At 32.1% G+C, this 15,787-nt stretch overlaps 3 protein-coding genes across 3 annotated transcripts; 1 reads left to right on the top strand and 2 right to left on the bottom strand.

The window, feature by feature from the left end:
- Window positions 1-870: 870 nt before the first annotated feature.
- LOC103846492 (myb-related protein 315) lies at window positions 871-8,273 on the top strand. Its single transcript, XM_009123426.2, has 3 exons — window positions 871-5,582; window positions 5,702-5,831; window positions 6,177-8,273. The coding sequence occupies exons 1-3, from the start codon at window positions 5,450-5,452 to the stop codon at window positions 6,715-6,717; spliced, it is 804 nt and encodes a 267-aa protein (XP_009121674.1). The 5' UTR covers window positions 871-5,449; the 3' UTR covers window positions 6,718-8,273.
- Window positions 8,114-11,732, bottom strand: LOC103846491 (early nodulin-like protein 1). The gene is made up of 2 exons (XM_009123425.2): window positions 8,634-11,732; window positions 8,114-8,541 (listed from the first exon to the last, which is right to left on the bottom strand). Exons 1-2 carry the CDS (start codon window positions 8,782-8,784, stop codon window positions 8,255-8,257), a joined length of 438 nt encoding a protein of 145 aa, XP_009121673.2. The 5' UTR covers window positions 8,785-11,732; the 3' UTR covers window positions 8,114-8,254.
- Window positions 11,733-12,036: 304 nt separating this feature from the next.
- Window positions 12,037-13,920, bottom strand: LOC103846490. The gene is made up of 3 exons (XM_009123424.3): window positions 13,054-13,920; window positions 12,521-12,712; window positions 12,037-12,325 (listed from the first exon to the last, which is right to left on the bottom strand). The coding sequence occupies exons 1-3, from the start codon at window positions 13,825-13,827 to the stop codon at window positions 12,299-12,301; spliced, it is 993 nt and encodes a 330-aa protein (XP_009121672.1). The 5' UTR covers window positions 13,828-13,920; the 3' UTR covers window positions 12,037-12,298.
- Window positions 13,921-15,787: the final 1,867 nt, after the last annotated feature.

Below are 15,787 nucleotides of genomic sequence, written 5' to 3'. Positions count from 1 at the left end.
TTAAAAGTTACTATTCGGGCAGACTGTTTCTGTATATGATGTGTATGTTTATTTCGCGATGCTTGGAGATTATATCCATGAGTGTATATAAGAAGCTTGTGGTTGATCTAGTAGCTAAATAGAAGATATACACATTTCTTACAGAACCAATGTCTGAATGCACCCTTTGTTTTGTTCAGTCATGCCCATTATTGTAACTTAAGGCTGTCATTTCATTATTTTGCTTAGGAAAACTCATCTGTATATACATATATATATATATATATATATATATATATATAATTTGGAATTTTATTTATTACATTCATATATTTTCATATGAGTTTTTTAGTGCCTTAGATGATTGGTTCAAAGGAGGAAAATATGGTACAAAAGCAAAAAAAGGAGAAATGTTTTTAGACAGGATTTATTACTATGATAGCAACAGAAGATCACAGTCTTTCAAGATACAAGAAATGAGGAAGACATGAAAAAAAAAAAAAAAAGTTAAAAAGAAAAAAATTCCGAGAGAGAGCAATAGAATGATGAACAGAAACAGGGCTTAGAAGACGAAGGACAAGGCACCGACCAATGCGGTGGCGATGAGCTGAGGATAGGCGGAGAAAGTGGCAGCACTTGGTGCCGGAGCATGAGCCTTGGGATCATGGGACGATGGAGACTTAGCCGGACCATGGTTGACTCCGTTGTGCGACTCAGCAGTCATGACCAAGACGGCCAAGACAATGCAGACGAAGGCAAAGCGGATCAAAGAACTTCTTGCTGCCATATTGATTCCTCTCCTTCTTCTTATTCAGTTTCTTTCTTTTGCTTTTCTCTGTGATATCTATCAATAAACGGGTTCTTGAATATATAGAGAGATCGGGTTGTTTATAAAATGTTAGTAAATTTAAAAGTCTACGCATAAGAATGTGCCTTGGTGTAGAAACAATCATTAGTCGTTATCATTACATGTTCTTAGTCATTAATTTTTTTAAAATAGAAAAGGACAGAGATGTGAACATGGTGATGTGTTTGAATTTTTTAGTGGACACCCATTTGTGATTTTATACTGTATGTACTGGAACAGCTAATTACTTCCTCGTCACCACGAGGAACGTGTCTTGATCAAACCAAATTGTACCGGTTTCATTACGGATCGATCCGGTCTGTTTTCTGGCTCTTGATTTGATATGAAATATAGTTTTAGTTGTGGTTTAGTTTCGTTACTTCGTTTCTTTGATTTTAATAAAATCACTAGATTTTGACCCGCCCTTCAGTACGGCGGGTATATTTTTTTGAGAAATTTAAATTTTATATTTGTGTAATATGAATTTTATTTAATATATTTTTGATAACTATATTATATATGTCAAGTTGCATAACTATACATTCGTGTCATATGCATTTCATAAATTGTTTTTAAACTTTATTCTTAAAAATTGCAACATATTATATTTTCTTATTAGTTACCTAACATAATTAGTCAAGAATATTCGTATTCAAAAAATTTGACTCAGAATCGACTTGAAAATCAAGTCTTATATTCTATTGAACATAGCCTATGTACTCGAACAATTCTTAAAATGTTATATCTGAAAACCAATATCAAATCCAAGCCGCACCGAAGACCGAACAAATTTTTGAAAAATATGTAAAAATAAAATTTTAATATAATCTATTAAATATATACAGATATATGTAAATATGTCAATATGGTCTTAACTAACTTTAAGTAAAATCACATTTAATATATATTTTTTAATCGAATAAGCTATTTAAAACCCGTTAAACTAAATTAGTTTATATGAATATTTATTTTTATTAAAAGTTCACCTAAATCCGTTAAACCCTATTTTAATATCATGTACTTTGTTAATTGATAAACTTAATGTATATGTAAAACATTTAAAATTTAAATAAATTAATGTCTTGTTTAATAAATCACAATTTCTTAGGCTGAGATGTAAGTTATGTTAATTTACTATGATAATGATTTTTGGAAAAATTGGTGTTCAGTTGTATTGTTGCTATAAAACATATGTTAAATATGATTACAGACTTTAAGTTGAAATGCTTTTATATACTTTGTTGATAAAGTTTTTTTCATTAAATGCTTTTATATCGATGTAAACAGATTTGAATAATACATGGCTGGAACTGAATAGAGTAATATATAAAAATTCGCTTCAAATATTTTAATATATAAGATTAAATTTTTTGTCAACTAATATAAATTATAGGGCAATTCTCTCAAATAGCTATTTTTAAGTTTTTTGTCATAAAAATAGTTCTAAAAAATGACCAAAATAACCTTTTTTATTTCAAAAGTTTTAATTTTTTAATTTATTTTTTTAATTTGAAACCCTATTCTCAAAACCCCACCCTTTAACTTTAAACCCTAAGTCTAGATTAGTTAACCATATGGTAAAAATATATTTTTTATCTTTTAATAAAACTTATTTTAATCATTTTCTTTATTGAGAACTATTTTTGTGACAAAAACTTGAAAAATGTTATTCTAGGAAATTTCTCTAAATTATATATACCATTATTATTAGGCTTGTGTAAAACTGTAAAAAGTAAAAAGCAGTTTTAATATTTTTATTTTCGGAATAAACTAATATTTTTCAACAGAAACAAATCAAATTTATTTGTTATAATTTGTAATTTTGTATTTTGCTTGTGTTTTAATCTATTCTTATTTTTTTACATAGGTAAAGATATTAGATGATAAGAAACTCGTTGTCAATCATATTGTTTGGGTCGGTCAGTGAAGAATAAGATTACTTAGCATTAATTATTAAATATATATTTGTCGACCAAATATTATGCATTTATTTCTTCTACACACAGATATTATGTACCGTTAACTATAATATGTATATTAGAGAAGTGGATCCGAGAACTTTGGAATCACAACGGAGGTTACAAAATATTTATGTAAACGTTATGCTCAAACTATTACGGAGTGGTGGTTACTTTGGAAAAAAAATATCACGTGGTGGTTACTTTCAAAAATTAAAAAGGCATTGCAGTTATCATATAAAAAATATGTATTGTTGAAATAATTGTTGGACTCTATTTTTATCAATGGATCACACTGCTGTTTTAATAGAATAGATTTTAACATAAAATCCAAGTTAATATACTGGAGATACGGGATTAGGTTGGACCTAATGGGCTAGAAACGTAAGATTAGATTCTAATGGGCCTATAATGGATACGTCGTTTGACTTTGGTCTCTCGTATACTCGTATTAAAGTTGTCTTCATGGCCTCTAGTATAAATCTTTTTGCCAATGGTCCCTCATGTATTTAATACTCTACATTAGTCTAAAGTTTAGTTCAGTTCAGAATCTGTGAACCAAAACAAAGGAATAATTGTTACTGTTAGTTGTTTCAAAAAAAAAAAAAAAAAAAAAAAAAAAAATTGTTACTGTTAGCTGCAAGTTTATTTTCGCTAAGATTATGATGAACCACGCAAACGATATAATTCGAATATTCAATGTAGTTATTTTGTCGACTAAGGTCGTAGAAAAGCACATACTGACACAAACAGTAATGTAAGATTTACGAAACAGAAACCTCCATTATATATACGTCGATGATAAATAAAATTTTAACTTATTTTGACATCATATACTCATATATATATAATTTCCCCCGATGACCTAGTTTTTAGTAGTATAATGCAAATTGAATGTCCACATAACAGAATAATAATTCAATGAAAAAAACTAATACAATTTGGATACTTGAGGTGATTTTTTTATATATAATATTTGGGTTGGAACGTAAAGATTATAATAGACTATACATATATCCTAATTTTTTTTCAGATTGCTATACATGTCAATGAAAATGACATATATCATTATACGAACAGGCGGCAACGTCAAACCGTCATGTAACCGTCTATTCCTCTCCTTCCAGAACTCATAGATAGCGGCCTGCCACACTTGAAGAATTGCCAATTTAACCATAGAATCCGAATGGGCATTAGGGAGCCATAGCAAGATATCAGCCCACACCAGGGGCACTGAAGGCAAGTAAAAAAACTTGTCTATGCCTTGTTTTTTTTTCCCTAACTCTAACTTTAATCCAAAGCATTTTTATTTCTTTATTTTGTGTTGAATTAAGATTATATTTTCAATCAAAAATTTTGAATAGTAAAAATATCTGATTTTCTATATGTTTCCCTTTAATATGGATTTTGCTTCAATTTTTTATTATTATGTTAAAAACAATTATTCATAGCAGTATTGCAATCTAATAATACAGGCTCACTTGTACATTTTATATTTTGTTAACTGGTTTAAACTTCTAACAAACAATGGATTCATCTTATGTATGTAAATGATTAACTATACTAACTACTAGTTTTTGAGTAGTATTTCTCGGTAACAGTTTATTAAATTTATTGTTTTGTACATTTAAAGTAAATTTAAATCTATCTATTAAATGCGAAACAACTTAAATAATATACTTAACATTTAAAATAATTAAAATTAAAATAATTAAATTAATAAATTAGACTAAATGAGTTATACGATTATTCAATTTTAATTTAAAATAATTAAATTAATATCACAGATTATGGCAAGTGAGTATAAAATTGACTTTCTTTATTAAGCAAGTTGCCTAATCATGAAAAGCAAAATAACATACTATGACGTAAAAAGTGGAGTCCTCAAAGGTTCATAACAAATAATTATATACAACATATTTTATAAATAGAATATTGCAAAAATAAAAGATGCTTTGATGACAGAACAAGCACAACGCTTTGAAGAAGGGGACCGATGGATCCAAACAAATTTCAAATCGTTTATCTATTAACCAATTGTTTTAACAAAATACTAATAGTTAGTTAATTCCTTTATTTGCCATTTAAAGAAATCGTATACTATTTATGATCATAAACTCAACAATAAGAACTTCACAATAAAGCAAACATATAATACTTGCAAATTGCATAATGGAAACTTGTTTAGAAATGTTTGTGTTTTTATCTCATGAAATCTCAATCGACTTCCAAAATAATATATTTTTTGGATTTGTAAAAATGAAATTTATTTATGCAAGTGCTTCAGCTCAAACTTAGATAGTTAATGAATCACAAGCTAAAAAAGAAGTTTGTCGACAAGCACATATTATTCTAAAACAAACTCACTAACTCTTTGTTTAATCATCTCGGCAATCATTATTTACTGCCTCTCTTATTAGCGTTATGCTTTAAACTTGGATTTATTTGTCTTTTAGCCTGTAAGTGACCTGTCAAAAGAGAGAATATTTGCCCTTCCCAACTCACCTCTTATTATTTATAGGTAATGCCCATTACTTGATTGAAAGCTCTCTTCTTTATACTTTTGGCTAACTCATCAAGCTCTCTCTTTGCTTTAAATCAGCATCATATCGATATGTATGCTATATATTGATTAATGCCACTACGTAGAGTTTGCTTTGAATAAATGGGGAGAAAACCTTGCTGCGAAAAAATTGGATTGAAAAGAGGTCCATGGACTATAGAAGAAGATCATAGACTCATGAACTTCATTCTTAACAATGGCATCCATTGCTGGAGAGTCGTCCCCAAACTTGCAGGTCTTCTTTCTTTATCCAAACACATATATAGATATCTGCATGCATAATTATGATTTTATTATCATATTGCATTTTATGTTCTCTTTGGGGGTTTAATTAGTCTTTACATGTGCATGAAGGTTTGTTGAGATGTGGGAAGAGCTGTAGATTGAGATGGATTAATTATTTGAGACCTGATCTCAAGAGAGGTGGTTTCACTGATGCTGAAGAAGATAGGATTATGGAACTTCACTCTCAACTTGGCAATAGGTACCGCAGGATAATTTTTTTCTTTTTGGGTTAAAATATGAAAATGTTATCTTTTTTTTATATCAATTATGAAAATGTTATCTAAAACCTAAGTTCAACGTATATAGTTGTGCATGGGATTGTGTTATTTTTGAGTGAAGAATTGGTTGTGGGAAAATGAATAATATATATGAGGATTTATACATTTTGTATAAGTTTGTCCATTTATCCTTCACGTGGTACGCTACTTTCTGTTTAGTCTATGAGACTTGTACTACAAAGTGACATTGATAGGATTTCTTTATATGCTGTAGAAATGCTATAGTTATTCTTCTTACATGTTTTATGAGTGTTTGGACGTTGTAGGTGGTCTAAAATTGCCTCACATTTCCCTGGTCGAACGGATAACGAGATAAAGAACCATTGGAATACGAAGATCAAAAAGAAGATGAAACATCTTGGTTTAAATCAGGCTGCGCATGAACCAATACATAGTATCACCAGCCGAACCGAATCTAAGCAGATAACAAATCCAAACATGTCTTCTACCATCAAAGAAAAAGAAGAAACCAAGGAGCAACCAAAAGTTGATGTTATAATAGAAACAACGAAACCGTTAATAGTATCCAATAATGATGAAGAAATTCAGGCAGAAAACTGCAAAACTTTATATGCAGAAGAAGTAGACATCGGATCTCTATTCGCAATGCAAGACAACGAGATATCTATCTCGTCTTCTTCGTTCTCTTCTTTATATAGTAATATTTCAAGAAGTGAATCTTCATCATATCTTGCAGGAGATTCAATCTCTTTAGAGCAATGGGACTTGGATATGACGGACCCTTTGGTGCCTTGGGACCTCTTCACCAATCTTGATGATACGCTTTTCCTTTATGACAAAATGTGATATTACATTGTAGCATATCTATAAAATAATTGTCATAAGTAATTAGTATCTTCATTTCATGTATGTAAGATTGGATCGGAGTATGCATGGCGTGCAATAATGTATTATAATTTTCTCATACAATATGTATCATGTATGCATATATATAGTGTCATAGTGACGATATATTTCTCGTATTAATTAGTAGCTATAATGTACTTTTTAGTTTTATCGGTAAGACCGTAAGTAACTATCACCATTATCGTAGTAATTTTCAAATAGTTGTTCCTAGTTTTTTTTTTTTGTCACAAAGTTGTTCCTAGTTATATATCAAGTTCCATACAATTCTACTAAATTCTTGCAACACTTCCAATAAAAACAGGAAACATATATATAACAAAACCAATCCCACCTCCCACATGTGCGGGCACAATAAGTGTTGCTTAGTATGCTTACATTAATTTATATATGTATATATAAATGCGTTTATAGTTTGGTGAATTAGGTCAATGCGGCCTTTCATCTATTAAAAGAAACATTTACGGGGAAAGCATATAGAAGAAACATATACTAAACAAAACTTGTGAAAATGACTTTAATCCTTTTAAAAGAAAGAAGAAAAAAACTAATGAAACAATTGGCCCGTTTGAGAATTAACAATGAGTTCCAAAATAAATTATACCTACCTACTTTTCAAAAAAAAAAAAAAACAATTGTACCTACTTCATTCGAAGCAGGCAAATGATTTAATTTTGTTTTGTATAAATGAATTAAGTAATCACATCTGCTAAAATTTCGATAACTAATAATATTTTCTTAAGAATATTTGATTTCGGACCAAAATAATCAAGAATAAAATATCTGTTTACACTTTTAGATCATGGTGATCATAGTTGTTGGGATAAAAGACAATGACGACAATGTTGCTTCCGTCAAGTGTTTGGAATTTTGCAATTATTGAATTAATTACTATGATTATGTTATTATAGTTTTCTTTAAAACTGAGTGCGATTAATTAATTAAACTCCGTGTGTAAACGAATAATTTTTTTTGTAATAATAGTAAGGGCATCTCTAACTCCTCCAATGGTACTCTATTTTCTACTCTATAGTAGTGTAAAATTACTTTTTACTAATTTTTTTATTTTTTATTCATCACTCTAGTACCATTGGAGCAACATCCAACTCTATTATAAAGTTACTCTAAAAAAAGAAGAATAAACCATTAGAGATGGTCTAAAACATTAAAAAAATTTGGAAGCTATGTCACATTTAAGTGTATATTTTAAAAGAAATTTTAAGTGTTATTTGTTTATTTAAATGGTAATTATGAAAACAGTGGTATGGAATGAAAAACAAATCTATGTGTTTTCTTAATGTCAAACAATCTCCACTAGGTATATTAAGAAAAGAGAGACTAGACTCACAAATAAAAGTTTATATAAAACTATACAACTAGCAAATATATGAGCTCTAATTTTTTTTTTAAAAGAATACGAAATTACCATAGAAGCAGCAAACATAAACAAGCTAATTTGAACCTAAATCTAACACTGACACTAAGCTACAAGAGATAACGTGAAGCTGAAGAAACACAACCAAACGGCAATTGCAGGCGTAGGAGCTACGGATGTGGTGGTACGGTCGTGAGTCATGACCTCGACGATCATTTTCTGACCTTTTTCACAGTGACCAGACGTTCCACTTATGAAATAGTAAGGAACTGAGTGATCAAACATGAACCGGGTCTTGCCCGTATTCGAGTAGAATCTTGGGTACGACGAATTGCATTGCATATAACCCTCCTTTGTCACTTGCATCACCGAATCTTTCTTGTACTTGAATCCTTTTGACCCCATAACACCAAACAAGGAAAAAAAAAAACAAATTTGATGTGTAAAGAGATTGAAACTTTTAAAAAGTTTAGGATATGCTTACGAATGGTGTCTCCAACTTGGAACCGTTGACTGGAAGCCCAATCGTTAAGACTTGTTGAAACATTTGCAGGAGGAATAACCCAATGGAGTTTGTATTCATTTGAAGAGACTGAACCAGAAACCATTAAGACAATTACTAGCCAAAGAAACATCTCTTTTTTTTAACTTTCTTATCCCGAGAGTAAACAACAATGGAGTGAATCTGGTTCTAGGGTTAATAAACTAGGATTTTTATAAGACAAAGAGTCGGGTTGGTTACGAGAAGAGAGATAGTGGGAGAGAGTGATGGGAGATAAGTGTTAGTGGATGGTTAAGTAAGTGCTTTTGATTAAAATGAAAACAAGCGGGAACAAAGGAGGATCAAACACTCTGAGCCAGTTAGAGTGTTTCCGTGGCTATTTGTAATAACCGTACATCTAAAATGATTTGTTGTTCTACAGAGTCGTTTTACCTTTTTTGTGGCTCTCTTTAGCATTTGTGCTTTAATTAGCCTATTAGATTTATAGGATTTGAGTTCTTCAAAAAACCTGTAATCTCCTTGTGTCATTAACAAGTTAATGAAAATTCAAATACTTATCAAAAAAAAAGAAGAACTCACTATCGTACAGTGCTAAGAGTGTTACAGCATGCATCTTCCGTCTTCTATAATGTTGATTACACTAAACCACAAAATATGTTTCTATCATCTACCATTATCTTGTACATATTTTTACGCTCTCTCCTCTTGGTCTGGTGGATGAGGGCCCAACAGATTAAGATCGATGGTGGCTCCATGACTCTCTGCAGATCTAACAACCTGATCGTACGACTTAGAAGAGAGCTTAAGCCCTTCGTTTTGAGTCTTCAAATATAACTAGGCTTATCGAGTTATTCTTTCTTATTGGTTCACCATTCAGAATATGTCGGTAAGAAACTGAAGTAAAACAACACATGAGAAAGTTAATTCATCTCATCGCAAAATCCATCTTGTCATCATGGCTCTAATAAATTCCAATTCATCATAATTTTTGATAATATCAATTTTATTAGCTTTATAGATTTACAGTTAGCTGTATTTTAGAAATCATGAAAAAAATCTTAAGCTAGTAATTTTATTTATGATTAAATGTTTAACCACAAAAGTAAATTTAGTATCCAAAATCAAGTTTGAAATGGCTACCTTCAGTCATAACAGTTTGGAGATAATTTTGTAAATCATGTTACAAAGGTAAAATGTATGAGCTCAACTATAGTGTTATGGATCCTTTTTAGGAACTATAAGTTTAATCTTGATTTGTAATGCACAAAATATTACTAAATTGGTGAAAAAATTGTGCCATTTAAGTTTAACTTTGTTTGTGTTACAAAGAAAAAAAACTTTGTTTAAATGGCACAATTTTTTCACCAATTTAGAAATATTTTGTGCATTACAAATCAAGATTTTTGGCAAAGCTACTTGGTAAACCATCCAGATTCAGATCCTTATCGCAATTAGTATCAAATATATTTGCTCAAGTATTATTCGTTGGGTATGATTATTTCTTTTGCTACTTAAAAATGTAATCATACTTATACTAGTTTGTGACAGTGATTTCGGCCAATTAGTGTTAGTTTTGTGATTTGTGGTCTATGCATGTATCCGGTTATGACTGGATGTATCACATTTGAACTTGGTCGACCGATCGGGCCATGAACACCTAGGAAGACAGGCGATGCACCTACTTCACCGCTCGTTTGTTCAGCCATGGCATGTTTCGGTGTGGCGGCTATTGTGGTTTCCCCGACGTTCCGGACATTGGGGACACCCTTCCCTGTTGTTGTGCTGTCCGGTCTTGACATGTATGCAGTCTTGACCGGATGCATAGCATTCGGAATGTGGACGACCAATCGTGCCGTGAACACTTGGACTAGAGTAAACCGGGTATTGGTCACTCGATCGTTACTCTAGCGATTGTTGTGTGGATTAGTGGATATTCAAAGCCAATACATGTTCCACTACCAGAGCTACAATGTAGCATCCCACAACATAGTTGTCGGCATGCTCTCCATTGGAGTGATGGTTGTTATTAGAGAGTTCGACACAATTATTTTGGGTATGTTATTGCTAGTTATAGATGCCCTATATTATATAGTTGTAATTGAGATTACAAAAAAATATGGTGTACTGTTTTCTCAACTTTCTTTTTGTTGATGGTGTTTCCCAAAAAAATGTTAATTGTTAAAACGAAATTGATATTAAGTATTTATCTAATATTTGTGAAGAATCTTTTTATAGTTTTCCATTAACAAATTTTGTCAACTAAAATTATATAATTTGAAGTGTTGCAGAACACAATTACATTGAACACCATACTTTAAATTGGGTACAAACAAATGTTATATGTTCTTTACTAAAAGTCTAGTAAACATGTCTGCCTATGCACATAGTTATATAAATAATAAATGTTTAAAATGATTCACAAAGACACATTATTGCTTTCATAAAAAAATGTTACATATTATATATTTTATGTATGATTATGATGAGTGACCATATATTGGTGGATCATTTTTGTTAAATGAGAAGTGGGTTCAGCGTATATCAAGTACCTTTTTCTAGCTATTTCAACATGTTGCTATTTCATACCACCTTGGCCATTAATAATCAAATACCTGATGTTGATCACATACATGTATTGTTTGATTTTATGTTAAAGATATACAACTTAATCATGTTAATTTAACATAACATCACGATGATGAGAGCATGAACTTTTGCTTGTTAATCTAACATCACGATGATGAGAGCCTGAATTTCTGCTTCTAGTGTGGTCTTCACTTCCTTTACAATAGCTTGACATGCACCTTTATAAAGCCATTCTCATCTCGGACAACTCACCCTACTTTTCTCAGCATAGTCGGATATCAATTGGGGAAGATCATGTCAAATTTATGTTTTGTGTAAAGGTCTAAAATCATACAAAAATTTGTGATGTCAAAACTAATTTATACTTGCGGATTTACGGGTGAACTAAAAATGGTACTATCATTGCTTACGGGTTTAGAGCCAAAACAACAACGGCTATTGTTCAATGGTGAATATCCACACATGGTTGGTGTTACAGAAAAAAAAAGATAAAGTGTTTTTGTTAGAAGGTCATGCCTTCAAAGAGAAAAGGCTTATTTATCTTAACAACATATCCACTTCTTGTCCCACTATAATCGTATAAACAACTAAACAAATTTGGCAAATTGTTGTTTGTTAACTTCTCGGTAAACATAAAATCAGCCAAGAATAATAACTTGATAGGATTGTCATATGCATATATAAATTCTGTATGTCATCTCCTCGAATTTTTAAAACTAATATGTTTACATGTAATATATTTGTCAAAGTTTTCAGAGAATTCCATACTTTCAATTAGTTTTCTTACATGCTGAAGAAATAAAACAAGAAATATGATGCGTGGTTGATATCCACTTTCGTTATTATTATTTGTTCAGATGATTTGGTACAAATTAGTTAACTTTTTCAATAATAGAGCTGCAAACAAACCGAAAGTTTTGCATAACCGAGCTGGTCGAGACCCCTATACAGACCAACACCTTTCATGTCTCGGTCTACTCCGGTTCCGCCTCTTGGTTATTTCAATAGACTAGTATGTCCACAAACCACAAGTCTAAACCACCAGTTCTTAGTGGGTTTTACTAATCGTCTCTCTTCACAAACCGGCCCTGAAAAGAGATAAACCAAAACCAATGACTAATTAGAACCAGCAGCAGTTCCATGCATCCCTGCATGCATCAAACACTGCTAGTTCTCGATGAGTTCAATCAGTTAATGTTTCCTAACACTGTAGCCATCGTCTTTAATGTTCATAACCCAAATCTACATCCCGTAGCATACAAAAGATAACAATAGAACGTTACCTTAACACGAGGACGTTTCTCAGCGTTGAGTTTACGAACTTCGTATCGAATCCGCTTAGAGAAAAGACGGTTTTGTCGTTTCTCCTTATACCGGAGCAAGCTGGCTTCTCTATGCCCTCTCCATAATCTCTCCGTCGTCTCCATCTCAGGCACCGTCCATAAACTCCCCGAGTCTCCGCCGCCATTAAACACCTAAATCACCATCAAATCACACTTGCTTAGTATCAAATCTTGTTAACCCAGCTTTATTAATAGGGATTATAAGTTCAAAACAAAATGTTAAATAGTTTTCTTCGTACATTTGCCAATAGTACTATAGCGTATGATTTGATAACCTCCATAGGCTTTCATGATTTCACAAATGATTTCTTATTAATTAAAAAGTTATTATATATGTATAGTCAAAGCTTAATAATTTAATCAGGCTATCATCATTACAATTTCAAGACGAAACACTCGTGAGTCGTGACCTCATTAAAAACATTGATTAAAATATATAAAAAGACAAAAGCTTGAGATAGATATTTACTTACATCAGCTGAACCATGCAAGTCCGGAACCGTCTGCGGCGGCTCTCCGTCGACATAAAGAGTACCTTTATCCGACCAAGCCTCCATGATCTGCTCATAATCAAGCTTCAGAGCCAGCGAACGCCGTCCATCTTTTCCATCTCCACCGCAACACCGTGGAGTTCCGCTCCGGCTCATCACCTCCTCCACAACCTCCGAATAACTCACCCACCGCTCCTCCGTCGTCTCCTCTTCCTTGCTCGCTCCTTTCCTCATCGCCGTCTTTAACAGCGAAGAAGAAGACGACCCGCCGTGCTCTTGACGGTCGTACGGAGGCAGATTCCTTCCTCCGCCGCAATCCACGTGGACGGCGGAGGAAGGGAGGAGATCTTGGATCGAGGACATTGAGCTGTCGGTGGCGGAGCTGAAGAGGTAAGCTGCAACGTTGTCGTAATGCTCTTCTTCTTTCTCTCCTCCCACAGTCTCCGCTCTCTTCTTCTCCTTAAACGCTGTCGTATCAACTCCTTTAGTCTTGCTCTGTTTTTGTTTCTTCTTCTTCTTCTTCTTGCTCTTTGTGGTTCCACGACTCTCTTCGATCTCGTGAGAGGTGCCGAGTTCGAGCTTGAGACTCAGAAACTTGGGTCTTTTCGTTTTCCTCCTGATCTGCCTACGAGACGTTTCGAGATTCGAAGGAGACTTGTCCATGGAAGTTGATTCCATCTGTTTCCTCTTCTTGATCCTCTTCGATCTTCTCTTGCTCTGATTAACTTCGCCGGCCGGACTGGTTAAACTACACATCTCCGATCTCTCTCTCTCTCTCTTCAACTTTGTTTCTTTCTCACTCTTGATTAACTCTTTCTCTGTTCTCCTTTTTCTCTCTCACTCGAGAAAGTATGTAGGTGGAGGGAAAAGGAAAGCTGACAGTGATGGTACTTTTGACACGTGTCAAACAGTCATTCGATGATTGTATTGTAATCTTGGATTCTGTTTGGATGTGTCTGAAGATAGTAAAGGTTGGATAGATTATACATTTGTGTATAAGACTTTTGATTAATTATGAGATTTTTATTTTCAACTTTTCATAAAAAACACTTTGTTTTTACTTTTTGATATTTAGATACACGGATTCATTAAAAGGTTTGGGTTCTTTATTACATTAGGAGCTCCAACATTTATATTAATAGATATAAACATGAGTTAACCAATAATCAAACATGTTAAACATGAGTTTTCCTTTCGGAAACTAATCCACATGTGATTTTTCGAGCCAATATATGTAATACATTTCAACTTTTTCTACCACCGACAGCAATGACAAATGAAGTGATATATAGTACAGTAGTATCCTGATCATTTACTGTCAGTTTGGTGACACCTTCCGTAGAAGAAAATAGATTTTTCGTTCGTGATAACATTCACGTGAACTATATAAATTAGTTTTTTTTTTTGATAAAAACTATATAAATTAGTTCTATGCATTATCTTGTCTTTTTACATTTTCTTAGGCTGCAATTATGTAAGGTCATACAACTTGTTTAAGTCGTTAATCAAGTTATATAGTTCGTTTATCGCTAGGCCTGGACATTCGGGAGTTCCATCGATTTTGGTTCGGTTGATTCGGATTTTTATTTTATTAATTATCAGGTGGGGTTTGGTTCGGTTCCTTCCGGGTTCGGTTCGGATTGTAACCAATGTTTGAAATTGTTCAAAAATATATTTTTTAAACTTCAAAAACTGATAATTTTTTTTTTTCAAAATATATAAATTATTCACAAATCTGACTAAAAATAATTAAACTATCTAAATTAACTAAAAGTATTCAAAGTATTTTTTTGAATACTCTAAAATATCTAAATCATCTTAACATATATAGAAACATTAAATATTTAACTAATTTTAGATATTTTCGGATTCTAGTTTGAATTTCGATTCGGTTCAGGTTATAACAAAACTCCCAAGTACTTAGTTCATAAGTTTCGTTGAGATATTTTTGTATAACAGTTTGGATTCGATTTTGGTTTTTACGGTTCGGGTTTAGGTAGGTATTTCGGGTCGAGGTAAAAATATCCAGACCTATTCAACGCAATTAGATTTGATGGGTTCAATATTTAAGTAAACCCTACTTTATGCACTTTCTAATGCATAAGGGTGTGGCCGTGTGCGTGGGGGTTCCAAATTTACAAAATGTGGATTCTAGTAAATATAATAATGTTGGTTAAATGCTATCTGAACGTGATAGGCTTAGAAGATACTTTTGGGGTGTCGCATATAAATTCCACTATTTGGTGATAATAAAATACATCTTTTTTAAAAAAAAAAGGCATAATAAAATACATATTGCTTTCACCTATAGAGAAAAAACTAGATATAAGATATAACAATCGTGTGTATAAATGTTTTTTTTAAATTAAAAATATATAGGAAAAATAGGATTTTGAGAAATATGAATGAAATTTTTAAAGATACAGATATTTTTCGGAAAAACTTTCTATAAAACGATGCTATAGTTAAAAAAAAAATATTATTTTGCTATTTTGGGATATTACTCTCTTAAAATCCTGGTTAATAATTGCTGGATTTGACTAGTATTTCAAGCAAGGGGTAAAACTTAAACAAATTTTGGAGTTACAGAGACCCTGACGTTGCCATAAAGAAAAAGCTGAAGATGAATCAATAAAGCTGACAAAGAGAAAGGGAACCAATCAGAGCCAAACATCCATGCAAAAAGCGCAATTAGGGTTGGTTCTCTCTCTATTGA

Source organism: Brassica rapa, chromosome A10, assembly GCF_000309985.2.
Source record: "Brassica rapa cultivar Chiifu-401-42 chromosome A10, CAAS_Brap_v3.01, whole genome shotgun sequence".
In the NCBI taxonomy this organism is placed as follows: Eukaryota; Viridiplantae; Streptophyta; class Magnoliopsida; order Brassicales; family Brassicaceae; genus Brassica; species Brassica rapa.
This window is presented reverse-complemented; position numbering and strand designations above follow the sequence as displayed.

Excerpts from the sequence above, each read along its gene's own strand:
- LOC103846492 (XM_009123426.2), top strand. The coding sequence starts at position 5,450 with ATGGGGAGAAAACCTTGCTGCGAAAAAATTGGATTGAAAAGAGGTCCA. Across the intron at positions 5,583-5,701 it reads AGTCGTCCCCAAACTTGCAG|GTTTGTTGAGATGTGGGAAG; the intron begins GTCTTCTTTCTT and ends ATGTGCATGAAG. Across the intron at positions 5,832-6,176 it reads CACTCTCAACTTGGCAATAG|GTGGTCTAAAATTGCCTCAC; the intron begins GTACCGCAGGAT and ends TGGACGTTGTAG.
- LOC103846491 (XM_009123425.2), bottom strand. The coding sequence starts at position 8,784 with ATGTTTCTTTGGCTAGTAATTGTCTTAATGGTTTCTGGTTCAGTCTCT. Across the intron at positions 8,542-8,633 it reads CCAAGTTGGAGACACCATTC|GATTCAAGTACAAGAAAGAT; the intron begins GTAAGCATATCC and ends TGGGGTCAAAAG.
- LOC103846490 (XM_009123424.3), bottom strand. The coding sequence starts at position 13,827 with ATGTGTAGTTTAACCAGTCCGGCCGGCGAAGTTAATCAGAGCAAGAGA. Across the intron at positions 12,713-13,053 it reads ACTTGCATGGTTCAGCTGAT|GTGTTTAATGGCGGCGGAGA; the intron begins GTAAGTAAATAT and ends ATGGTGATTTAG. Across the intron at positions 12,326-12,520 it reads AGAAACGTCCTCGTGTTAAG|GGCCGGTTTGTGAAGAGAGA; the intron begins GTAACGTTCTAT and ends ATCTCTTTTCAG.